At 41.6% G+C, this 26,418-nt stretch overlaps 1 protein-coding gene across 5 annotated transcripts in view; it reads left to right on the top strand.

Moving 5' to 3' along the window:
• TEAD1 (TEA domain transcription factor 1) overlaps nt 1-14,214 on the top strand; it is a 213,561-nt gene extending 199,347 nt beyond the window's left edge. For all 5 annotated transcript variants that reach the window (XM_084630088.1, XM_084630089.1, XM_084630085.1 and 2 more), the window contains 3 exons: nt 7,332-7,472; nt 9,054-9,206; nt 10,008-14,214. In XM_084630088.1, the coding sequence (XP_084486214.1) occupies nt 7,332-7,472; nt 9,054-9,206; nt 10,008-10,121 (408 nt within the window). In that variant the 3' untranslated portion in view covers nt 10,122-14,214. The remainder of the gene's footprint in view (nt 1-7,331; nt 7,473-9,053; nt 9,207-10,007) is intronic.
• Nucleotides 14,215-26,418: the final 12,204 nt, after the last annotated feature.

The following is a 26,418-nucleotide window of genomic DNA, read 5'->3' on the forward strand; positions in this document are numbered from 1 at the left end:
CCTATTTCTTCTCCCCGCCACTAATTACTTCAATATGTGCCATTATCGGCATATTGCCTGCAAATGGTTGTTCCACAGAAATGGAATGTAGCTTCTAAGTAGAATTTAAAGAATTGCTGCCTAGTTAAAAATGAAATAGTGAACACAAGTGACTTGATATGATCAGAAGTGTGGATTAACAAGCAGTTATTAGAATATGTAAACATATTTGTAAGCTGGGCTTTAAAAAGTAACCATATAAAAAAAAGGAAGATGTCCCTGATCTTCCTGAACATGTTCAGAAAGTACCAGGAGAGATTTTTGTAGTAGTTACTTAAATCTCTGTTAACAATAAAAACAAAACTGGAATTAAGAGTTAAACAGCTAAACTGGTGGAAAGTACATTTGCCCACTGAAACTCCCACCAAAGATTCAGCTGATTCTTGGGCATTCTTTTACAGTAGTTGGCCAGAGATATGCTGTGACACCTGGAAATTTATTATTTTCTGAGAGGTTTAGTAAACAACTTTCTACATAATGGGGCAAATCCTGCCCATTCCCTACAGGCACAGAATATGTGACCGTTGCCAGCGTCAATGCTAGAACGAACAAATCTAGCTGTGAGGACTTCCATGGATGTGTTGAATCCCTGAATCAGCCGTTTTAAGGCTGATTATGAGGAGACCTTAAAGAATGGCTCCCAGATTATGAGGTGGCACAGTGGCAGAGCAGCTTCGCTAGCTGCTTCCCTGCTGCAAGCATTGGGAGGGAGAACTCCGCCTCTGACCCACGATGCCCCTTTCTAATATATTTAGTCATGCTGTGCGCACGGACTAGGATGTGGCTTTAAGTAAAGAAAAGGTAGCAGTGAGGCAAACAGAACCGTGATCTCTTCTTTCTCTTTAACCTGTGAGCCTCAATCTATGCTAAGATAGTGTGGTGATAGAGACTGTGAGTGGCTGGATAGATGTTCACTCTGTGTAGAAATAGCGAAAGAAATATAATTATTTTTTAAAATAGTTTTCTTCCAGTCGGCCCAACTTCAGTAGGGAGCTTAAGCATGTGCCTAACTTTAAGCAAGGGAGCAATCCCATCTAAGTCAAGGGGATTTAAGTACCTTGCTGGATCAAAGCCATATTACTTATTATCAGGGATGGAATCCTCTCTCTATGGTACCCCCTCTTTTCTATCATCTCAAACATCTTCCTTTGTGGTGATGGTGTCCTTGCTTTCAGAAAGGAAAAAGAAATACAATGGTACTGATCCTCCGGTGCAGACAAGCTCCTTTCAGGGCAGGATTCATGAAGAGGAAAAGATGGTTCTACTCCTTTTCTTCACAGCAGTCAACACATGGATCAGCCTCTGCCCTTAGTACTTGCATGCTGTTGCGAATGGCCAGATCTAGTAGTCAGAGCCAAAATCCTCAGTCATGAGACAGGAGTCAAGAGTCAGCTGGGTAAGGATACCAGGAGGTCAGAAGCAGGAAACAAACTGGAGATCAGAACGAAGAGTCAGGAACCAGAGTTAGGCCAGATCAGGAGACCACCTGGCTGACAACGATCTACTCCCAGTCCAGGGACCACCTGGAAAAGTTCGTTACCATCCCCTCAACGGTACTTACCTTGCTGTGATGGTGGACTGACCCCGGAAAAGTCCTGGAAGGGATTCCAGTCATCAGCACTCTGCACTCAGTTGAGCTGGTTTCAGACATCTCGCACCTCTGCTGCGGGGGGCGGGGGGACGCCTCGGCACCCTCCAGACCCAAGGTATGTGGTCCCCAGAGGAAATGACGCTACACATAAACATCAAAAATCTCAGGGTGGTGCGCAGAGTGTGCACATTCTTCCTTCCTCACATGTCGGGCAGCGTGGTCAGAGTCCTGACGGACAACACAGCTTCGATGTTCTACATCAAGAGACAAGGGGAAGCATGATCCTCAGCCTTCTGCCAAGAGGCACTCTGTCTCTAGGCCTTCTGCATTGGCCATGGAATCCACCTAGAAGCGTGTCACCTTCTGGGTGCCAAGAACACGCTAGCAGATCACCTAAGCAGGGACTTCTCCTCTCACCACGAGTGGGTAGTCGGCATGATCTTCCAGAGGTGGGGAACTCCCCAAGTGGATTTGTTCACCACCAGGCAGAACTGGAGGTGCCACAGGTTTTGCTCCAGACACCTTCCTCCTGCTGTGAGCAGAAAGCTTGATGTATGCGTTCCCTCCAGTTCCACTCATCAGTAAGGTCCTAGCAAAAATCAAGAGAGACAAGGCTCAGGTTATCATGATTGCCCCAGCGTGGCCTTGCCAGCACTGGTTCGGTACACTATCAAGCTTGTCAGCGATCCCTCCGTGGCCCCTGCCGAACGGACCGGACCTGCTGGTTCTCCCACTGTGCTGCTGAATGGGGCATCTCCCCTTCGCATTCTTCAGTGCAGTCGATCTTAGACTACCTGCTTCATTTGAGGAACCAGGGCCTGGCACACTCCTCTATCGGGGTACATCTGGCAGCCATTTCTGCCTTTCATCCGCCAATCCGGGGCAGATGGTGTTCTCCCATGACATGACCGTCAGGTTCCTCAGAGGCCTAGAGAGACTTTTTCCTCAAGTTCAGTCCCCAGCCCCTCAGTGGGATCTCAACTTGGTTCGGTCCAGGCTCACAGGTCTGCCCTTTGAGCCTTTGGCCTCATGCTCCCTGTCTCACCTATCGTGGAAGGTAGCTTTCCTGGTGGCGGTGACGTCAGCGAGGCAAGTCTCCAAGCTGCGAGCCCTGACCTCGGAACCGCCGTACATGGTCTTCTATAAGGACAAGGTCCAGCTCCGGCCCCACCTGGCCTTCATCCCCAAGGTGGTGTCTATTTTCCACATGAGCCAAGACATCTTCCTTCCAGTCTTCTGCCCTAAGCCCCATGAGACTAGTGAAGAGATGCGCCTTCACACTTTGGATGTAAGAAGGGCCCTGGTTTTCTACCTAGATTGGACAAAGCCTTTCTGTAAGTCGACTCAGCTTTTCATCTCTACAGCTGACAGGATGAAGGGCCTCCTGGTGTCCATGCAGAGGATTTCTAAATGGATCACCTCTTGCATTTGGCCCTGCTATGTTGTTGGCGGGAGTCCCTCCGCCACCAATAATTAAGAGCCCACTCGACCAGAGTGCAGGCATCTTCGGAGGCCTTCCTGGCACACTTCCCGACCCAAGACATCTGTTGAGCTGTGACGTGGTCCTTGGTGCACACGTTCACAGCCCACTATGCTATCACTCAGCAGGCCAGGGGTGACATTGGGTTCAGCAGAGCTGCCTTGAGATCTACATGTCTGTGAACTCATAGCCACCTCCAAAGGATACTGCTTGGGCGTCACCTAAGTTGAATGGACATGAGCAAGCACTCAAAGAAGAAAAGACAGTTACCTTTTCCGTAACTGGTGTTCTTAGAGATGTGTTACTCATGTCCATTCCACAACCCATCCTCCTTCCCCACTGTTGTAGTTTCCCGCAAGAAGGAACTGAGGGTGGGGGAAATTGGCAGCGTCCTGTATACCACAGCATATGCGTGCCAGTCCATGGGGCACTGGAGCTGATCCCCTACAGATACTTCTGAGGGAAAAACTTCTGGCACAGTTGCATGTGGCAAGCACACACACCTAAGTTGAATGGATATGAGCAACACATCTCAAAGAACACCAGTTACGGAAAAGGTAACTGTCTTTTCAGGACGAGGCATCAGCCTTGCAATTTCTGGTTCCAGGGTGGTAGGTCAAGGTAAAGTTAATCTGGGAGAAGAATAGGGCCTACCGCAGCTGTCATTGGTTTAGGTCCTGGCTCTGCGCAGGTACTCCAGGATCTTATGGTCAGTAAACACTTGGACTAGATGGTGAGCCTCTTCCAAATAGCGTCACCACCCTTTGAAGGTGGTCTTAATTGCCAGGAGCTCCTTGTCAAGATCTCATAGTTTCTCCTGCGCTTGAGCTTCCTTGAGTAGTAGGCAATGGGGTGCAGTATTTGCTTGGGTCCAGGCCTTTATTAGAGGACTGCCATGATTGCCAAACTAGAGTCATCGGCTTCCACAACAAGAGCTTGTGTCACATCTGGGTGGGCCAATACTGGAGCAGTGGAGAAGGCAAGCTTCAACTGCTTGAGTGCATGCTGGGATGCATGCTTGGCCTTGGGGGACCAGTGGAACTGGGTGTTTTCCCAGAGGTGGGCATTTAAGGGCCTGACTTTTTCAGAAAAATTGAAAATGAACATCTGGTAGAAGTTTGCAATACCTAAAAATAATTCTTATGTATTGCACATTGCAGAGAGGGTGGGGGTGCTCAGTCACAAACAGCCTGGACCTTGCACAGATCCGTCTTGATTCCTTCCAGGGACAGGATGAAACCCCAGGAACTCAGTTCGGGCCTGATCAAATGTGCACTTCTCAAGTTTAGCATAGAAACCATGGTTTTGTAGTCTCTCCAGGATTGTGCAGATATAAGTGGTGTATTGGTCCAGATCGTCTGAGACGATCAATATATCATCTAATTACACTGCTACAAACTGGTCCAGTAGGTCTCATAGCACGTTGTTAATGAAGTGCTAGAACATCGCTTGGACATTCGTCAATCCAAATGGCATAACTAAATATTCAAAGTGGCCATAGCAAGTCAATAAGGCAGTCTTCCATTCATCCCCCTTGTGAATACAAATAAGGTCGTAAGTTCCCTAAAGATCCAGTTTAGTGAATATGTGGGCAGCTCCCATGCAGTCCAAGAACTCAGGGAACAGGATAGCAGGTAACTGTTCCAGATTATTATCTGATTTAGGCCTTAGTAACTGAAACAGAGTTGGAGGCTGCTGTCCTTCCTTTTTACGAAAAGGACTGGGGCATCGGCCAGTGAAGTTGATTTGCAGATGAACCCCCAGACCAGGTTCTGTTGGAAACATTCTCGCCATGCTGACAGTTTGGTTTCTGGCATTACATATATCTGCCCAAATGTTATCTTTGCCCCTCGCTACAGTTCTGTGTGATGGCTGTAGTCCTGATGTGGTGGAAGTTTTCTGCCTTGTTAGCCTCAGAGACGTCAGCCTAGTTGTGATATTTGTGGGGAGAGTTCCATAGTTCACTCAGTGCAGTGGTTCTCAACCAGGGGTACGTGTACCATGGGGGTACGCAGAGGTCTTCCGGGGGTACAGCAACTCATCTAGAGAGTTGCCTAATTTTACAACAGGCTACGTAAACAGCACTAGCGAAGTCAGTACAAACTAAAACGCCATACAATGACTTGTTTATACTGCTCTGTACACTGAAGTGTAAGTATAACAGTTTTATGCCCATTGATTTATTTTATAATTATATGGTAAAAATGAGAAAGTAAGCAATGTTGCAGTAATAGTGTGCTGTGACTGTTGTATTTTTACGTCTGATTTTGCAAGCAAGTACATTTTAACAGAGGTCAAACTTGGGGGTACACAAGACAAGTCAGGCACCTGAAAGGAGTATAGTAGTCTGGAGAGGTCGAGAGCCACTGCCCCAGTGGGTGCTTGAGCTTTCTTGGGTCTGGGTGCAATGTTCTCTGGTCCCTGGCCATGCTGTCTGCAAATGTCTGACGGGAAAGTGACCTACTTTTGTTCCACTCTGTATCTGTCACAAGGTGGTAAAAGTGCACTGCACAGGAGGCTACTGCCCCTTGCTCCTGCTTCAGGATGGCCTCAGCCATTCAGGCTCAGTGCAGGTAACTGAAGACAGTTGACATCAATTGGAGAAAGGCTGCCCAGTTGGACAGCATGGGGCTATGGCCTTTTAGCATGGGGGATACCCAGTGTAACAGGTCTCCTGCCAGCAGGCTGATTACAAGGCCACCTTGGCCAAGTCAGAGGAATAGATTTGAAGCCCTATCAGAAACAGACAGCGGCATTGGTTCGTGAATCCCTGTAGCCATCAGCAGTTCCCATCGAGCTGTTTGAGCAAGGGTATCATAGGCCCCTGTTCAGGCAAGATGCTGTAGGCTGTGTTTGCAAACCAGTGTTCTTGGCACTGACCTGCCTCACTTGCTCCTGCACCTGCTGGTTGTCCAAAGTCAACTGTGCAACTTGAACCTGCAGTGCTTGATCATCCACCCAGCGGCAAGAGGCCCATTTGGGCAAGTCCAGTGCTTCTGGTGGCTGTAGATGTGCTGCTGGGTCCATCCTTCTTGCACTGGGCTTCGTCCCACAGGGTTAGGAGGTCCAGACAAGCTGCTATGGCTGAGTTGTGGGCAGCCAGACCTAGTAGTCAGAGCCAGAATCCACTGTCATGGGAAAGGAGTCAAGAGTCGACTGGCTCAAGATCCTGGAAGGTCAGAAGCAGGGGACAAACCAGAGGCGAGGAATCACAAGTCAGATGCCAGGAGCCAAGCTGAGTCAGAATGCCAGAAGATAAAGCGGGGGAAGCAGGAGCCAATAGTAGGAAGCACAAGGCACACTGTCCAGAGCAGGCTAAAGCCAGTTGTTCACCCAGCTTCCTGTTCCTTCTGCTAGCTTAAGTAGGACCAGTGGGCCAGTCAGATGCTCTGGAAATCCGCCAATCGGACTGAAGGGGCAGGTGCTCGCAGGTGGGCTGGGCTTCCTGTGCCTCAGGTAAGCTACTGCCAGCAGGCTTGGAGTGTGGCTTTTCCCATAAAACTTGCAGGCCCAGACTTGAGGCCCATGGGTCATGATATATGCCACTTCCATTCACTTCAGTTAATTCATTGTCTGTATTCATGGGCAGAATTAGGGCTTGTCTACACTTACCGGGAGATCAATGCACAGCGATTGATGCATCAGCGGTCGATTTAGTGGGACTAGACCCGCTAAGTCGACCACAGCTTGCTCTCCTGTCAATTCCTGTACTCCACCTGAATGAGATGCACAAGGGGAGTTGACGGGAGAGCGTCTCCCGTCGACATAGAGTAGTGTGGACCCCACGGTAAGTAGAGCTAAGTATGTCGACTTCAGCTACGTTATTCACATAGCTGAAGTTGCATAACTTAGATCGATCTCCCTGTAGTGTAGACAAGACCTTAATGGGCCTATAGTTAAGAGGAACAATGGGTCTTTTAATAATAGGTGTGCAATTGTTTTCCTTCTTATAGTTGAAGAAATTATCACTTCCCTAAGGTTTTTACTGTTACACTGAACTTAAACCTATGAAAGAAATGTATTTTTATTTATTAAAAAAGAACACCTGAAGTTTTTCTCTCTCTCTTTAACTCTGTGGCAGTTATGTTTATAGACTTGCCTCTTTCCTGCCCCACTTTTGGTTGGTAAAAAGGGGGCAGGCTGGGAGTTAATTACTGCTCATTACTATGGCCCTGCTAGATGACAAAGATAATATTCAACATCTGTTACTTTTCCCCGCAGGCTGACTTAAACTGCAACATTCAAGATGATACAGGAGCATTTTATGGAGTAACTAGCCAATATGAGAGCTCAGAAAACATGACAATCACCTGTTCCACCAAAGTCTGCTCATTTGGAAAGCAAGTAGTAGAAAAAGTAGAGGTAGGATGCCCTTCTGGATGATGTTACTCTGCTGACTCATGATATTATACAGTACATTTCTGCCAATGTAATGGCAGTAAAAAATGGAAAATTGACTCTGATTTATTTTACTTATTACTCTTATCTCACTTTCCTCCCCTCCTCCCATCTTTCTTGAAGGAATGTTTTCCTTCCGGACAGTGCTTAGGTTAGTTTGAATTACTGTGCTTATGGTGACACTAGCGAAAGTAAAATCCCAGTTACTTACTGACTTAGAGTACCTCTTCCATCCTTCCCCTGGCAATCACTGGCAACACAGCAACGTACCTTCAGCTGGGGAGCCTGGAACTGATGCCAATGCTGATTCCTGCATCTCCCAGCAAAAGAGCAATGAAGCAGAAATAAGTTTGCTCCCATTTTCAACTGGATACATCACTCTCATGACGATTCAGACTCACACTTGGCCAGACCTGTAACATATTGGGAACCCTACTAAGATGGCAAGCAGCTCCCACTCTCTAGATTTCTGGGTGTTTTAAATGTGTAGTGTGATGGCTTTCTTCCATGCCCACAGTCATTTAACCTGGTGAAATGCACACTTTCTACAAACACCATTGGCCTTTGGGTAAAAAATAAGTTTGCAACATTGTTTTTCCTTTGGGGTACAATGGCTGCTTTTTTTGGGTGGGTGGGGGGTAAAGGCACAGCACTGTATAGTTTAGTTGGCTAGGTAAGGGGGGTGGGTCATATTGTGATGTTACAATGATGCATCTTTTGTTTAAAGTAGCAAAAGCCCCCTCCCCCCCATATTTGTTAGCTACATTGTAGTTGTTGCTCAGTGACTTCCAGTTTAAAGCTGTAATTTAAGCATTTATCAAGGCCAGCAACTGCTGTGCACGCCCTACTTGTGCTGGTGTGGTCCCCATAAACGGTGACCACCATCGAACAACAACTTCTGGCATCACCTCCACTATTCCGATCCCGGCTGAAGTCAGCAGCCCAAGAAGTCCAGCCAGCCATTAAGAACTATTTATCACGGTAACAGAGAGTTGGGGGGTGGAGGGCAGGAAAGCACTGAATCACAGACCCATCCCCTTAGTGGAATCTGTTGAGCCAGGTACTAGTCTATTCTCCCTCCTTCCATCACAGTTGACTCTCTTCCTCTGATGCAAACAACTGCTTAGTGAGTCATATAGTAATTAAAATATGACATCAAGATCTGGGTAAAATTGCTTCCTTTGTACCCAGTCATCTTTAAACGGCTTTAAAATCACTGAAGATCAAGTTTGCTGGGAAGTTTCTTTCTCAGTGCATTTATACTCACTTGTTAGTTTATACAGTCCTCATCCTCTGTGATTTAAAATTATAAACTTGGATATAAACCAAGATTACATACCCAATATATAATTTCCTAAATTAGGCTATGGAAGGAAACTTGTGTGATAAGACTAGCATTTCAGATCAACAACTCTACTTTGTACATGTTGTTGTTTCCAAACTAACAAAGAGAACCAACCCAACATTTTGCCTTCCCGCTGTTGATCACTGTAGAAATATGTTTGTTGGTAAATAGTCTTTAAATGTTTTTCATTTTCTATTTAGACGGAATATGCAAGGTTTGAGAATGGCCGGTTTGTGTACAGAATAAACCGCTCTCCAATGTGTGAATATATGATCAACTTCATACACAAGCTCAAGCATTTACCAGAGAAATATATGATGAACAGTGTATTGGAAAATTTTACAATTTTGTTGGTAAGCATTCACTATTCTTTACTGACTGAGTCTAAAATATATGTTCTGTTTTGGCAGGGATCAATTAACTTGGAAATTAAGGACCAGACTCTGAAATCATTACTTATACAAGGCCAAGTGGTCCTATTGACTTCAGTAAAACTATTCACAGTGTTAGGTCCTTTTCAACCTGAGGAAGAGCGATAGAGTCTAGTCTCATTGTTTCCCAAAAGTGCAGGTCTCAGTCCTGTGGGAGGACACAAAAGGCTTGTTGGGGTGAGAGCATGAACAACCTCTCAGTTGTTTTCCAGAGTCTCAGCTTACTTTTTTTCATATGTTTTTAAGTAAGTGTTATGATTGCAAAGAAAACCCGCAAAACAGAACTCGGGTATAAACAGTGCAGCGATGTTTGCCTTAGTTTGCAGAGAGCCTGAAACACAAGCTCTATGGTGTAAAGTTTTCATTTCATTTCAGTGGGTGCTAACTCAGTTGCCAGTGGTGATACTTTAAATGTCAACATTGTTAACTATTTCAATACTCATCAAAGCATGTAAGAAAGGAGAGGAGTAGCACAGTATGAAGATCTAAAATGTGGGCAGGCTTTTAACAACACATTTTGAGACTGGACAGGGTATAGTCAATTTCATTTGCCTAAAGTGGGTCTCAGCTTTCTAAAGTTTGAGAAACACCAAGTTACAATTATATTTTCTTCTCTTTTCAAGCCTACCATACCTTTTGGTGCAAATCCTTTTTTCCAAGTTTATAACACTACTGTCTACCTTTTCTCTCCCTCCCCTCCCGTCCCCTCCCCATTCCCAATAGGTTGTAACAAACAGGGATACACAAGAAACCCTACTCTGCATGGCTTGTGTATTTGAAGTTTCGAACAGTGAACATGGAGCACAACATCATATCTACAGGCTTGTAAAGGACTGAGCAGTTATTTATATATACACTTCATTACACTTCTTTTCTTTATCAAAAACACAGACTGTAAACCTCAACACTAAATGGCAGTGCCTCTGGCCCAGCTTTCACCCGCATTTTTCTAAATCCTGTTTTAGTGAAGTCATTTTTAATGTGTTCATATATAATTATAGCTGTGAAATTCTGGTACAGTTGTAAAAAATTATTTCTAAAACTAAGTGTTCTGCAAATTTGTAAACGACAGTTCTTTGGGAAGACTGTATTTAAGAGCTGAATGCCTTTGTCTGTGGAGGCCTCTTTTTAATTGTGATAGAAAAATGTAAGACAGAGCATTTGCCATGGGGAAAACTTAACAGCATTTATAAGAATTTATTTAGGGTTTTGTTTTGTTTTTTTCCAAAATAAAATACTTATTTTACGATGCAAGGGAAATGGAAATGAATCTTTAACTATAACTGTAAATTAGTACACAAAGTTAATAATCTGTATAGAATTATCTTTGTAACTAATTAGAGTGGAAGATACGGACGAATGTAATTCGCTAAATTATTTTTTAAAATGAAACATTTTTTCTGTTTGAAACCAAATGATAAATATAGCCTTAAGAAATGCCTGATAGAAACAAGCAGGTCCTAAAATTAGGCAAATTTTGTATTTTTTTCTCAATGTTAAAACTAATCTTCTAATTCATTAAACTTTCCAACAGGTATTGCAGAGAAAGAGAACGTCATCCCTTATACTTAACGTATCTAGTGTATTTTTAAAAATATAAAGTTGTGTTGTACTAATATGGAAATTTGATTATTTAATGAAAAACTGATGGCTCATTTTGCAATAAGTAGGTAAATACTGAAAATTTAGACTTACATTGTATGTAGTCTTGTGTGTGCAGTTATATTTTATACGGACAACTATATTTTCTGTTGAGTGAAAAATTTGCAATACCGAAATTAACAAACATAGGGGGAAACAATTGACATTATTACTGCTTCGTGAATAATCTGTAAATTGCAAGCGAGAAAAAGTAGTGCGGTTGAGAGAAGAATATGTAGGTCAGTAAAAGCCTCATCAGCTTTAATGTCGTAGGGATGCTAGAAAATCACAACCATCATCAGGCAAAACAGATTCGAAGGGTTATGTTCTTCCTCTTCTCATTCTTAAGGTTTTTCCGTCACATATATTATCCCAGTTCTGACTCCAGTCTCAAACAGGACATGGTGCATTTAGTACTAGTAGACAGGGCTTGTGGGACACACCCATCAGTACCACTTAGGGTTTGAGTGCCTTTCACATCCAGAATACACAGATGTGCAGTGTTCATCCCTCTGATTAATAAACTGAAAAGTAGGTAATTCAGAGAAGATTCTATTATAGAGTGAATTGAAGAGATTTTAATACTAATAAGGATTAAAAATGTGGTCATAGGTGTGAATAGTTTTCTGGGAGACACACACGTGTCCTGTGTTCTCTGATTCTTATTGGCACGGCCTGTCCTTAGTATTACTCAGCCTCTCCTCTGCCATCCGTTCAACCACTGCCTTTTCACTGCCCCATTCAATGTTAATATTAAAAGTATTGGGAGGAGAAATGGGTTTTAATGGGAAATAACTAGGCTAAAACAATGCAATCCATTGGGCAAACCACAAATCCTAACAGGACATATGAAACATCGGTTACAAGATAAGATGCATGGCTGCTGCAAACTTCCAATAATCATATGTATCAGGGGCTCGGTAAGTCTTGGGGAGCCATGAGTAGGGCACAGAAATTTGTTCAACAGTTCCCCTCTCAGCTGCAGTTTTCAGGCATGTGCCTATGTGTAATTAGAAGCTTGAATTTGCCCCCAGGTATAATATATTGGTTACAGTTTTAATTTTTTTGACACTGTCATTCTAAAACGTGCCCTCAGTTATAGCCACATAAATATAGATGAATAGTCTTAGTCAGCATACCAGCTGGAAGAGCAATCAGTATTTGTCATGTGCAGCAAGTTGTCAGTTGTTGTATGCTTGCCTTTCATTGTGTTAATCTTTAATACTGTTAGGATTTACATTAGAGAAAGAGGCCAGCATCGGGGGGGGCGGGGGGGGGGTTGAAATTCCTTAGGCTATAAAACCTCTGATCTGTCTAACTATAAAAGGTGGGTGATTGCTGTGATGTCTAGCTGTCATATTATCCACTTGGGGATATTAGAGCTGATGAATCTTTTAGTTTATATTCTGGGAAGCATAAAATGTGATGTCCATGTCATGAGGTCTCTTCATACGTTTATAACACTAACAATCACATCAGGAAAAGCACTGCATTGTAACAGCCTAACGGTAGCCCTTTATTCTAAGCACTTGGTGTTACAAGTCAAAAACTACTTCTTTTGTTTTGTTCTAAAATTGTCTCTTATTTAGGTTTTCGAATTGTGGTTTTGATGGATTTTTTTATAACAAATTCTTTGAGGAGTATAAAATATAGAATTCAATTTGCAAAACCAGGTACAGATTTTTTATACATTCGGGCACATTACATATGTCATAACTATGGGGTATAAGAAGTCACAGTGTTTATTGGTGTTCACATTTGTAACATTAGGAAAAAGATTTGCATTGTCTTTACTTTACACTTATGTAAATGATCTAAACCCTGCACATGTTCATTCTTAAAAGCCTTAAGTCCTTCAAATGTATATCGTGGAGTGTGTCGTCCAAAAGGCTGCCTGTAAACTGTGAGCTCTTTTGTAAGCTGGAAGAATTTATCTTGTTACTGTTACTTTTTCTAGGAACTTTTTAATTCAGAGCTGCCAAAGCATTACAATATGCAGTGCCTTAGTGTTGTATTAGAAATACCTTTAGCCTCTTACATCGATTCTATATGTTGTTTTATTAATTGGTTCTATTTAAAAAAAAAAATCTTTTCCCCCTCCACAGAGAAGCTCTTTGACTACTTGGTCTAAACCAACTTTCAGCATAAGTCAGACCCATTACTACACAATTAAATGCCTATACCAAAATGAAAGGTTACAACTTCATAGTTTTCTGTGAAAAATGAATTGTATTAATAATGCTGCCTTTTTAAATTTCATTACCAAATACTTAACTATTTGTGACTCTTCTGCACTCTAGCATGAAAGTGCCTTTGGTTTGAAATTCCAGCTTAGAAAAGTGCTGCCATAATAACGACTATTTATAGAGAGACCAAAAATATTAAGTGATCACCATAATGCCTTTGGTTTATTGGAATAAGTCAAAACTACAGGCCTCCATTCATGAAAGAGCATCATTTATACTAATGTCATTTTGCAAATCACCAGATTGCATAATGCTGGGAAATAATCTATATGCCATGTAACTGTTGGATATAGTTTTGCAACATTGTAACCCAGTGACTGATTTGTTTATAATATAAAAATGATCAATGATTCACCTTTTCCATCTTTTCATCCAGTCTTGCATCTGAGTAATGTGACTTCCATATAAACGACTGAATTTCAGACAGTGGATAAATGTGACTTTATTATTCTATTCTGATTAATATTTCAGTATCTGTAAAGGTTTCTTCTGTATCCTAATTTTGCACTTATTTTGTTTACAAAGTCAAGTGTTCTGAAAGTCAGATGCATAAAAGTTGAGATGAAAGTGCAGAACAAAAATTAATTGGAGTAAATGTAATTTGACATGTGCTTATTAGCATCCAAATGTTAAGCATGAGCATTGTTAGGTGAAGGTGCTGTATGGAAACCTGTGTGCAGCACCATTCCCAACTCTGTTTTTTTTCCAAGCACTGTCTCAGTGCAGGAAAGGCAGCTCCTTTAAATAATGTGTCTGCTTTTGACACATTCTGTGAATTGGGGCCATAGTGAACACTAGAAGTGAAACTGACAGGAAGAGGAGCAAGATTAAAAAAAAAAAAAAAGAGAAAGAACAAATATCAGCCAAACTAAAAGCTGGCAAATGGATTATATAGTTGTGAATACAATTTTAACGTGATTTTTAAATATTTGATGAAAACTAAGATTAACTTTTTATATATAAATATTGTGACACTATATGGTAAATATTGTGATAAATCAGGTTCCCTGTCTCTAAAATACTTCCCACCCACCCCCACCCCCAAGGTCTAAATCTCATTTACCTTCCTCACACAAATAGCCCTCTTGAACTTTATGAGGCTGGGATAAGGTAAAGAGGATTTGACCCCAGACGTAGAGCATGTGTTTACAGTTATGAAATATAACTGCTGGGAGAAACATTTGATAACAATTGTGATGAACAACAGTTTATTGCAAAGTCAATTTAATCCTATTATTTACTGTCTCATTGTACAAAAGTTCAAATAAGGATAATGGTACCATTTTTGGCAGTTCAAAGAATTACTACTAACAAATGTAGTCTTACTTACTTGAATTCCAAAGTGATTTATTTAGGTACTGTACCACTATTTTAAAGAAGTTACACATCTTATGCTTGTTTCCCCACTTTCCTGTTCTACTGTAGCTACAGCCATTCAGTTTGGCAAAAGCTCCATACTCAACAAACTCACTGCTTTATATGCTCTTAATGAAACAACGAAAGGGTATCTGTTAACATTAAATGCAAGTAACTGACAAATAGATGTCAGATATAACATTTGACAAGCTAATTCATTTCTATTTATTTTCCCATTTTAATTTCTAGACATGCTTGCTTTCCATCAAGTTTTACTGGATCATTCAGACCCAGGAATGTTTGATGTAATATCTAACATGACCCACATTAAATAAAATTAATGTAGTACCCAGTCACTCAACATACATGGTAGTAGATTCTAGTTTCTCAGGATGATTTTTTCCCCCCTATCTTTCATTATTCTCAGATATTTTTTTTTAACTCTCTGAAAAGATTGAGGCTGCGTAATTCAAAGTACAAAAAATACTTGGGAGATCTTGGTCTCTAACTTTTCAGGTCAGTCTTGCTGAGATCATGTGATTAGTTTTACTGTGTAAATTAACTCTTAAATGCACTCAGCTGACAAAGAAAAGATGTGTCCCTCTTACCTCCTTACAAAATGTGTGTGTGTGTTTTTGGTTTTTGTTTTTTTATGGGCCTCTTTGCTTCAGGCTCTTGACTGCAGACAAAAAATACAATATGTGCCTGAAAAAAAAAGACAAAAGAATTTTATAACATTAAAAACCTGAATAGCCTTTAATTCTTCAATATCAGTACATTTTATGTAAAACAGTTTTGTTTTTTTTTGCCATGTGCATTTGTTCACATTTGTAAATGACTTAATGGAATTCTCACTTTATGTTTATTTGTGTAATGTGTATAAACTGGGTTTGTGACTTAAGCATATTCATATATGGTCAGTGGTTACTTTAATATTGTACTGCTGCTGGTAACTTTTGATGTAGAACCTGCCTTTTGATGATAAAGTACCTCTTGATTAGACAGGGAGGGAAAGCTCTGAGAAAAGTGAATGTGCTCAAATGTTTGGGTTTTTTTAAACATATTTGCAGAAGCTTTCAAAAGGAGTTTCGGTCAAACCTCTTGGCAGTACAGTAATCTTGTATTTGTTATTGTCTGTGTGTAGGTACTGGTACCTTTTTTGTTAAAAAATGTTTAAGTGTTGGCTTTAAAGTGACTTTATCTTTAGTATGATAGTAATATGAAAATTATAGGTTTTGTGTGCAGAGAATTTTTTTATAAAGTGCTTTGTAAAAAAAAATGTATTCTAGCTTTTGCGGTACATATGTGTGATAACTTTAATATCCATGACAGTTAAGTGCAATTATTTCATCACTCTAAAAATGCTATTTTTGTGTCGGTTACTGCAGGTGTTTTCATGTCTTTGCAACGTGACACATTTTGATGCCTTCTTGATAAAGTGGTAGAATTTTTGTAGCTTTCTAGAAACTTTGTATTCATACAGTATCGATTGAAAATAAAGAAAATGAAAGTGTTTGGTGCATTATTTTCAGCTGCATGGAAATCACTCTTCTTACATATTTGAGGTAAAATTGCCCAGGTGCCTAAGCCCCATTTTCAAAAGTAAGATAGGGCCAGATTTAGAAAGGTATTTACATGCCTAAAGATGCAAATAGACATCTAGTGCGATTTAGGAAAAGGAAAGCAGGTTAGGTGGCTAACTCCTATTTAAATAAATGCCTTTGAAAATCTGGCCGTTCGGAGTAGATTTTAAAAGTGCAAATGGCACTTTGGCACCTTACGCCTGCTGAAAATCAGTGGAAGTTGGGCGCCTAATGTTTGTTTGAGCCTTTGAAAATCTGCCCCGTTGAGCCTCCTTTTCAGCCAGGCCTCAACCCGACCTCCCTTTATGCAGATAGAAAATAAATGGCTATGTACTTTTAGCAGTTAGATGAGTAATGATGTGTGGATACAAATGAGTAGTTAAATGTCTTAATATTTGCACTTGCAATTCATTGGAGCACAAAATTGTGTGTGCAAATATTGAGATTATTTCTTAATCTGTAGTTTTGAGGGTTACAATTATGAAATATTTGTTCAGTCTCTTCCGGCACCATCAGTTCTCTGTTTTTGTACATTTTAACTGAAAACTTAATTAAGGCTATCCGTGGTTACCATTCAAATGTCTACATTTTCCACAGCAGCAATATTTTGCAAATATCAAGTTTTAATGGCAACCACTGTTGCTGCACTTTGTGTCCAGTCTCTGTGTGTGTTTGCTTGTTTGCGTGGGGGTGGGGTTAATACTTTATTCTTAAGCATGTGGTGCTGGCCAGTACTAATACAGGATATCTAATCAGGAATTTCAGTTTCTGTCTCCTACTTCTTTTAAGAGCTGATAAACACATTTAATCCATATTAATTAATCATAGATAGTTCCTCTGTTCTCTATCCATTTATATCCTCCATTTCAACACTCATCCGCTGATCACAGCCACAGGTGAATGGATCATTTTTTTAAACATTGAAAGTATATGCAGGCCATAAGTGCTGAGGGGCAGGGGCAGGGGTGGGGGTTCTGCCTGCTGTTTTGAACCAAAACAGATGTTAACAGCTTTCCATTAACACATACTTAGTAACCCACTGATGGCCTAACCTTGGTAAATTCCAACTTGCCTTGTTCTACAATCTGCCATGCTCTACTGCACCAGAGAAGCAGCTTGACCCAGTTCTAAATGAATGTGTGCCATAATAAAAAGGGACAAAGCCTGCCTGTGTGAAGCATCCAGTGCAACCGAGGAATTAGATGCAGTTTTGCAATGGCCTCTTGCACCTAAAAACTGAAAAGAGGCTATAAGAAAAAGAAGATAATCAAGTTTGCTTATCTCAACGGAGCAGTGGTCCAATCTCAATAGATCTACTAAACATCTAACCATTAAAAGTAAAAACTCTTAAGGTATTTGGGCAGAGAGTTAAAATCTCCTGATTGCCAGCTGATAGCTTGGAGAATGTCTGCTACTGTCTAAAGAAAAGGAGTACTTGTGGCACTTTAGAGACTAACCAATTTATTTGAGCATAAGCTTTCATGAGCTACATCAGATGCATCCAATGAAGTGAGCTGTAGCTCACGAAAGCTTATGCTCAAATAAACTGGTTAGTCTCTAAGGTGCCACAAGTCCTCCTTTTCTTTTTGCGAATACAGACTGACACGGCTGCTACTCTGAAACCTGCTATTGTCTAATCCTTGTATCACTTAAATTGCAGTTGTTGAATTTCTTGAAAACATTCAAGAAATGTATTTTGTGTAATTCCTCGTCCAAAATCTAGCCAACCTTTTGTATACTGGGAACTTAGAAAATCAGCTTCAGAAGCATTCCCTGCTGACACCTCTGGAAAAAAGTAGTCAGCAGGGAATGGCAAGTACTTCAGCGATATAGCAATAGAAGAAACCCCCTTTAGCTATTCTGTTTTCCTGAAGCAACAGAGCAATTTTTGAAAAGAATACTGAAGCCATTAGGCAATGAAGGAAAAGCCTCCCCAATCCCAAAAGGAATGGTGATGTGTTCAAAATTCAAATGTAATGAATGTGTCTGAAATAAATAATTATGTTCCCTTACCAGCTTATGCTGCCATGCTGGTTAGCTCAAGATTTTGGTGTTTCTTCTACGGGTTGATGAGCTACTTCTCCCAGGAGCTGAAGTGAGTTCCTAGAAACATGCAGTAATATTTTAGGACCCTCTTTTTTCATCCTGTTCATGGGGATTTCCAAAAACTAGTAGCAATACCTGGTGAGATGAAGGATGGGAGACTAGACAAGATTTCGCTGGCTCCATGATGATGTGAAACCTATACTACGGTACATGAACAACACTCAGGGTGAAATCCCAGTGACTTCAATGGGACCAGGATTTCTCCCTTAGTCTCACACTTTCTGCACAGAAAAACCGGCACTGCTGCCGCTTTAAACGTAGAACCTTGGCTTCCCACTAAACCAGCCCCCCACTCTTCTTTGTGGCTCATAGACGTTCCATTACTGCTTATCAGATACTGCCACAGCACACTTCTAAACAGGAAGAAGGAGGAGGAGTTGTGTGGGAAGCTGTAGCCTGAGACATGACCTGCTTTTATCTAGCTTGCATCTTTTTTGTACCATGTTGTATGGTTCCAGCATCTGAAAATGGAAGCAGTTACCTCAAAACCAACCTGATCCCGAATTAAAACACCACTTAAAACAAATAAATACAGTCTTCAACATTTCTGAAAATTTTCCCTGAGATTTTAAGTGTTGGTATTCTGAGCACATCAGTCACCATGCCCATGGTACTTAAGGAGCAAGAGTTGGCTTCTTATCAAGGCACTTAGTTAATTAGACAAAGTGCAGTTCTCTCCGTGTGAATATGATTGCATTGTCAAGGAACTAGAAAGCAAGAAAAAGTTCTTACAACACACAGCTATATGAAAATAGGGGTTACAATACACTAGCAGTCTATGGAAAGATTTCATAGATCATATGTAAATCATACAGAAAACTTCTTGCTCATAAGACTGTTCAGAGCAAAGCATGGTGCTGGCAGATGCTGATGGCTTCCACGTACAACTCTGTCCATTCACCTCAACCCTGACCTTCTGCAACCTTCCTGTTATTGTGTGAGAGCCAGCTTGAGCAGAAACAGTGGCACAAGCTGTCACACCAACTGGGGGTAGCTTTGCACTGTGCATACATAACTTAACCTAGCTCATGAGCGGGTGTGACAATTGTTTGGTGGTTGTAAAGTGCTATAGAAGTACTAAGAACTATTTTAAGAGCATTAGAAACATGGGTGAGGATTTCAGAAACAATGGAATACAGGGGGGGAAGAGACGGAGATGACTTGGAACAACGGGAAAGGAAAACCATAGCAAAATGGTGGTGAGCAAAACCTGGGTTGAAATGACAGCGAGGACAAGAATAAAGGTGATGTTGCTTTTCAAAGAAAGAGGGACAGCAGAGAAAAAGGAGAGGGGGAGAAAAGTAGTAAGAAATGAGGGGAAAGAAAGAAATGGTGGGGCAAGAGAGAATGTGCCAAAAATGGAAGGAAAGAAAGAAAAGAAAAAAAAGGGGCAGCTAAGAAATGGAAGATGAGAAAAGAAACACAACTTTTAAGTTAATAAACATAATTTATGCTCTTTTATTGTACTTCCTGCAGAAACGGCCTCTCGCTCTGTAAGGTGGGGATAAAGAAATTGGAGGGGTGTTTTAGGCAGCTGTTGCATTGTTATTTTTCTGTACTGGTTTCTAAATAGATGAAGGGGGAAGAAGACCTAAAATCCATCGGCATGTAACACCCAAGCCTATGGCAGATAGAGTGTTAACAGCTTCGTATCTTCCATTTATTTGAGACATTGCTATCGTACTCCGTTGCTGGAGCCCAGCAACTTTGCTAGGGTCCATACAGTTGCTAAAATTCAAGGGACAGAGTCCCAGAGCGCCATCCCTCCCCCCCCCCCCCATGCACACACACCCTTTCCCATAATGATTTAATTAATTTGCTAGGTACAAAAAATAATCTTGCTGGTTTTCCCCAGCAGTCCTACAGCTGGCCCTGTGCATTGTGGTCTGCACAGAAGAGGCAGGAGTTAGTTACAGGAAGTCAACGAATTGTTCCACAAGCCGGGGCCAAAATGCTAGTGTCCATTGTGCCGGCTCTTGCCCTATACCCACCCATTAAAGTCATTGGGGAACATACCCAGTACGGGCAGTCTGTGAGCCCTTTGCCTCATAGCGCTTTTCTCCTCTGCTATTCTTCCCCCGTCTTCAAACACCATCAGGTATTTCCTCTTTCCCCACTCATTTGGCAAACCCTCATGTTGCTGCCCTGGATGATACTCACCTCTCTCCAAGAGAATATAATTCAGCCTCTAATGGGCAATGGCCTGATATCTGTCTTCTCTACACAGTACACCTGGGTGTCCATATTGTACTAAGAAATCAAGGGGGGAGGCAGCACTTTAACATGACTGCTAGACACGCTTCTCCTTCGTTTGAGCTGCAGATGAACATGAGTGTGATGGCTTCCTGCTAGTCTCCAGTGATCCCATTTTACAGCTGGTGGTAGAAAGGGTACGAGGCTTTCCCAAGGCCACCAAGGGAGTGAAGGTCAGTGACATGATTCCCTTGCTCTTCTCCCACTTACACCAGTTTTACACTGGAGTAGCTCCCAACTAACTGATGCAAAGGCTATAGCTAAACACCTCACGATCCCATGCGAGCGCTTTGCTTAAGGCACTCCAGTAAAATGGCTCTCACCATTCTTACAGCAGATTTTTTTTTTCTTTGCATGAAAAGCCAAGTTATATGTGGATGTGACTTTGTTTCAGAAGAGAGGCCGTTTGCACTTTGCTGGCCTTTTGACAAACAAAAATGTACATTTACTAGGCATGTTTGTTTCTTTCCTCTTGTTTGGCTGTCACCAAAATAGTTAATATTTTTTCTGATTTTTTTTTTAAATTTTTCAACTGAAATCATATTTTCTCTAAAGCATTTGTAGCAAATTCATTTTCAATTCAGTTTTCACCTGAGCCACTGGACTGTTTTATAACGTGCACTTGTTCAATAAACCATACAAGAACAATGTTCTGCACGTTAATGTTTCTTCTCGCATGTTGCTTCCTATTGATTGAGTTGTGAACTAATAATAAAATGGTTACTATGATTTTTCCAATACTTACCCTTTCCAGTAGTATGAACATGCATGCCCATATAACATTCTTCCTCATTCCAGATTATGCAACAAAGTGTCATGCCTGATTTGCATAGCAGCTCACAGTCTTCTAGAATGATGTAGGGAATGGCTCATTAAGGGTAGCCACCAGTCAATTAGCTGTAGCATGCCTAGAGACTTACACACTACCATACTTTTTCCTGAGATTAGCCATGTGCTAGTTAAGCTTTATCACATGCATCCCATGAAGGGTGCCAATTTGACAAACCTGCAGGCTGAAGTTCACTTTGCTCCAGGGATTACAACACTTCGGGAAGCAGGTGGCCTTGCTTTGAGTCCCAGCTCTGTCTGGGACTTGCTAGGTGCCCTTAGGAAAGTCACCTAACCTCCGTGCGCACAGTTTACCCAGCTCTAACAACACTAATTGCAAGTCCTAGTCTACAGTGGTATTGCGAGCCTTCATTAATGTTGGAAGGTGCTTTGAGATTCTGAGGTGATAGGCTCTAGCCAAGTCGTCAGAGCCCCAGAATACAGTAGGCATGGCACAGATAAATGCATGTGCAAGCTTCCCCACAGGAACCACTTACAGGCATGGGAGGCTAGTTCAGGCCTCATGCCCATTTATTTAGCTGCTGAGCCTGGCAACAGAGGTCCCAGTTGTGGTAATGGGTCTGTCAGGTGGAAACTGAATTAAGACTTGCCCCGGTGCCTTAGATATGAATGGCTGTATTTTCCACTACTACTTCCCTGACCAGGAAGGTCTCGCTAAGCAAATAGCTAATTACAGTATTATTATCCAGGCTTCACTCGTCAATGCTGCATGCTTTGTTTCATACCCAGCCCTCTGCTGCTACCCTAATGAATCCCTGGTCCTGTCCTTATTCCTTCCTACTCCCTTTACTACACTTGCTGACTCCACAGGGCTCCCTCTCCACTGTCTCCTCTCCAGTTGTAGGCTGAGCAGGGGCATGGAGGGAAGAGGCTGTGCTACCATAAGACTGGAACCCTGATGATGTAACAGCTGGATTAATATGCACAGCTGGTGATCAGGCAGCTAGAGTGGTTACAAAATCGTAAAAGTGCCATGAAGAAAAAGCACATCATGCTACTAACTGATGGCGCTGACTCTTGCAGACATTTTGCTGACCCACAGGCGGATGAGATAATGCAGACTGATTAAGGGGTGGCAAGGTCCTTCCTGAGTACTTAGGAAGTCCAGACAGTGATAACAATGGCGGTACAGATAGTGGAATGGGAGAAGGCCATTAAAGAAAACAACTGTGTTTGTTGTCATGCTTCGCATACAAACTCTATCCCACCATGCTTGCCAGTTAAAAATGTCAAGACTGTAAATAACCTGCAGATAAATGATAGAAAAGAGTTGGCTATAAGAATGAAAGCACTCACTTATAGAGAGGCAGCATGGTCTAATGGATAGCCCACTGTACTGAGAGTCAGGCTCTATGGTTTCCATTTGCAGTTCTTCTACCAACCTCTTGCTTTGGCAAGTCACTTCACCTCTCTGTGCCTCAGTTTTTCCTCCCATTCTGTATCTGTCTGTGTACTTAGATTGTAGCTTGTCAGGACAATGATCACCACTAGTTGTACAGTGCTAGCACAATAGGATCCTGAGCTCAGAGGAAGCATCTAGGTGCTGCAATAATATAATTACTTTTAAGCCCAACTGAACTTGAGATATTCAGTCTAGGGCTGTCAAGCGATTAAAAAAATTAATCATAATTAATTGCACGATTAAAAAATTAATTGCACTATTGAACAATAATAGAATATCATTTATTTAAATATTGTTGCAGCTGGCATTGCAAGATATTTATGTGCCAGATGCTCTAAAGATTTATTTGTCCCTTCATGCTTCAACCACCATTCCAGAGGCCATGCATCCATGCTGATGATGGGTTCTGCTCAATAAAGATCCAAAGCAGTGCAGACTGACGTATGTTCATTTTCGTCATCTGAGTCAGATGCTACCAGCAGAAGGTTGATTTTCTTTTTCAGTAGTTCAGGTTCTGTAATTTCGGCATAAGGAGTGTTGCTCTTTTAAGACTTCTGCAAGCATGCTCCACACCTCATCCCTCTCAGATTTTGGAATGCACTTCTGATTCTTAAACCTCGGGTGGAGTGCTGTAGCTATCTTTAGAAATTTCACATTCTTCTTTATGTTTTGTCAAATCTGCTGTGAAAGTGTTCTTAAAACTAACAACATGTTCCAAGACTGCTATAACATGAAATATATGGCAGACTGCAGTTAAAACAGTCCAGGAGACATACAATTCTCCCCCAAGGAGTTCAGTCACAAATGTAATTAATGCATTATTTTTTAACAAGCTTCATCAGCATGGAAGCATGGAAACATGTCCTCTGGAACGATGGCCGAACCATGAAGAAGCATATGAATCTTTTGCGCATCTGGCACATAAATAGCTTGCAACCCCAGCTACAACAGTGCTATGCAAATGCCTGTTCTCACTTTCAGGTGACACTTTAAATAAGAAGTGGGCAGCAACTGGCTGAACAGGAAGTAGGACTGAGTGGACTTTTAGGCTATAAAGTTTTACATTCTTTTGTTTTTGAGTCCAGTTATGTAAAAAACACTACATTTGTAAGTTGCACTTTCATGATAAAGAGATTGCACTAGAGTAATTGTATGAGGTGAATTGAAAAATACTGTTTCTTTTGCTTATCATTTTTACAGTGCGAATATTTGTAATAAAAATAATATAAAGTGAGCTCTGTACACTTTGTATTCTGTGTTGTAATTGAAATCAATATATTTGAAAATTTAGAAAAACATTCAATAAATTTCAATTGGTATTCTATTTTTTAACAATGCGATTAAAACTGAGATTAATTGCAATTAATTTTTTTAATTGAGATTAATTTTTTGAGTTAATCACGTGAGTTAACTGCAATTAATCGACAGCCCTAATTCAGTCATATCTTAATAGCAAGATATTACCTGAGGCCCCTTTGGTCTGCTTTATACCACCTCTAGCCCCCACTCAGGGGTAGTATCAGGGTAGGGAATGGTGTGGAAAATAAGGATGGAGTGGACAGCATTCCAGCTGACCCTTGGCTGTTGAAGTGGCCTTTATGGAATTGCTCCAGCTGGCATAATTTAGAGCAGCTCAGCAGTGGGAGACATTTTGATTTCTGGAGACCACAGGATCAGAGGATGAGTCACCTTTCCCCAAGCTAGCCCTAAGAGTTAAAAGCCAGGGAGAAAAGACTGGGGGGAAGGGGGGGATAGATGTGATTTGAAAACAGAGAGCTGATGAAGCAGAGCGATACAGGAAGCTATTCCAGACTGCAAGAGTTTCAGAGAAGAAGGCTATTGCACCATCAATGTGAGATTGCATGGAGGAACAGAGATAAGGCCTGTGCTAATCAACTGGAGACAGCTGCTGAAAGTAACAGACTGAGCAAGCAAGAGAAGGCCTATGAGCCAAGCTGGAGCAAGCCTATGGCAGGCAATTTTTCTCAGTGACATTAAATTAATGAGATGCCAGTGGACAGAAGTGCAGTGGTACAGCTTTAACGTAGGCACAGGATGAAGAAGTAGGAGCAACACTTTGCACATTCAGGAAGCTGGGAGTAAGAGAGGCAGGGATCAGCAGTTGCCAAAGCCAGAGGAGCTGAGTGCATGGATAAGGGTTTTAACAGAAGTTTGGGGGAGGGTCCAAGGCCTTAGTGTACATGAGAAATGTTGTGGAAGCAGCCATAGGCAGATTTACAGATGTGGGAGGGGAAGGAGAGTTCATGGTCAGGGATGACCACAGGTTCATGGTAACAGGAGGCAGCTGGAATGTCAGAGATGAGCAAGGAGATGGAATTAGAGCATCTAGGACAATAAAGAAGAAAAGACAATAAAGAAATGTTCTGTCAACCTAACTGGTACTATAGTAACACTGTAACATAGTGCTCTTGTTTCCAGAAAGAAGGGGAAGGAGGAAACAAGAAACTAAACAGCCATGTATGGTCACATATAATTATATTAGTTAGAGCTCATTCGGGGATGCCTGTTTAATAACACATACACAATTGTTTATGCACAGTGTGATTGGTTGTTACCCTCATGGGCACCAAATGACAGAGACGAAAACCTACCTCCTGTAATGTGTGTTGAAATGCTTTGTTTTAACAGTCAGAAAAATGGGGCGTCATTGTTTGTATGCCATTTAAGCAAGCTGGTTAATGGTTAACCTGCAAAGAGCTTTCCAAGCCGTTTAAGCCTTAAAGCAGATGGAAAAGTAGTCGTCTGAGATGCTGGGGGACAGAAGAGGCTGACACTGTGTGCTCAGGGCTCAGTCTGTATTAGCCTGGCTTGGCTGGCACAAGAAATGTCAGGTGTATATATAGATGGATACCAGACATGCAGTAACTGTCAAAACAACAGATCATGCAGGCAACAGCTGATTTCAAGATACTGACTGCCCTATAATAGGTTCAGCCATAAATAACATCCCTTACGGGACTGTAGTATTCTATGAGAATTGTGCAAAACACTCTAGTCAGCACCAAAATCAATGCACAGTTTTCCTAAGCAAAGTAAGTCTCAGAAGTATTGAGAGTAGCAGCCGTGTTAGTCTGTATTCGCAAAAAGAAAAGGAGGACTTGTGGCACCTTAGAGACTAACCAATTTATTTGAGCATGAAAGCTTATGTTCAAATAAATTGGTTAGTCTCTAAGGTGCCACAAGTCCTCCTTTTCTTTTCTCAGAAGTATTGGCTCTAGTATGAAAGGTATCTTAGCTGACTTACTAGTTTAGGTAACCATCTTTCACCACTCTCTTCTGTGCCTGGTGCGGTCTTGGAGTGTCCAGTTTATAACAACTAAATTGATTGAGAAATGTGATTGTATTAATAGAAACTATAGAGCCAAGAGGTGCCCAGTGATAAGTGTTAGAGATTTCAACCACTGTCTCCGGGAGACTCGGGAGGTCTTGGATTCCCCAGCTGTCCAGTGAAGAAATAGTCTTGAAAGGTTGATTAAAATACAAATCAAAAAGTTTCCACAAGATCAGTACATAGCTAGATGCCTTTAATTAGAGCCAACTAAAATAATTCTGCTTTTAGCCTCAGTAAGTTAAAGAAGTTGATATTCACTTTGTAATGGCTAAGATTTATGCAAATGACACACTGTTGAGCCCACACTCTTGTAAAAACAATTGCAGTTTCACAGAACATCTTAGTT

This window comes from Lepidochelys olivacea (genome assembly GCF_965140295.1).
Source record: "Lepidochelys olivacea isolate rLepOli2 genome assembly, chromosome: 6".
Taxonomy (NCBI): domain Eukaryota; kingdom Metazoa; phylum Chordata; order Testudines; family Cheloniidae; genus Lepidochelys; species Lepidochelys olivacea.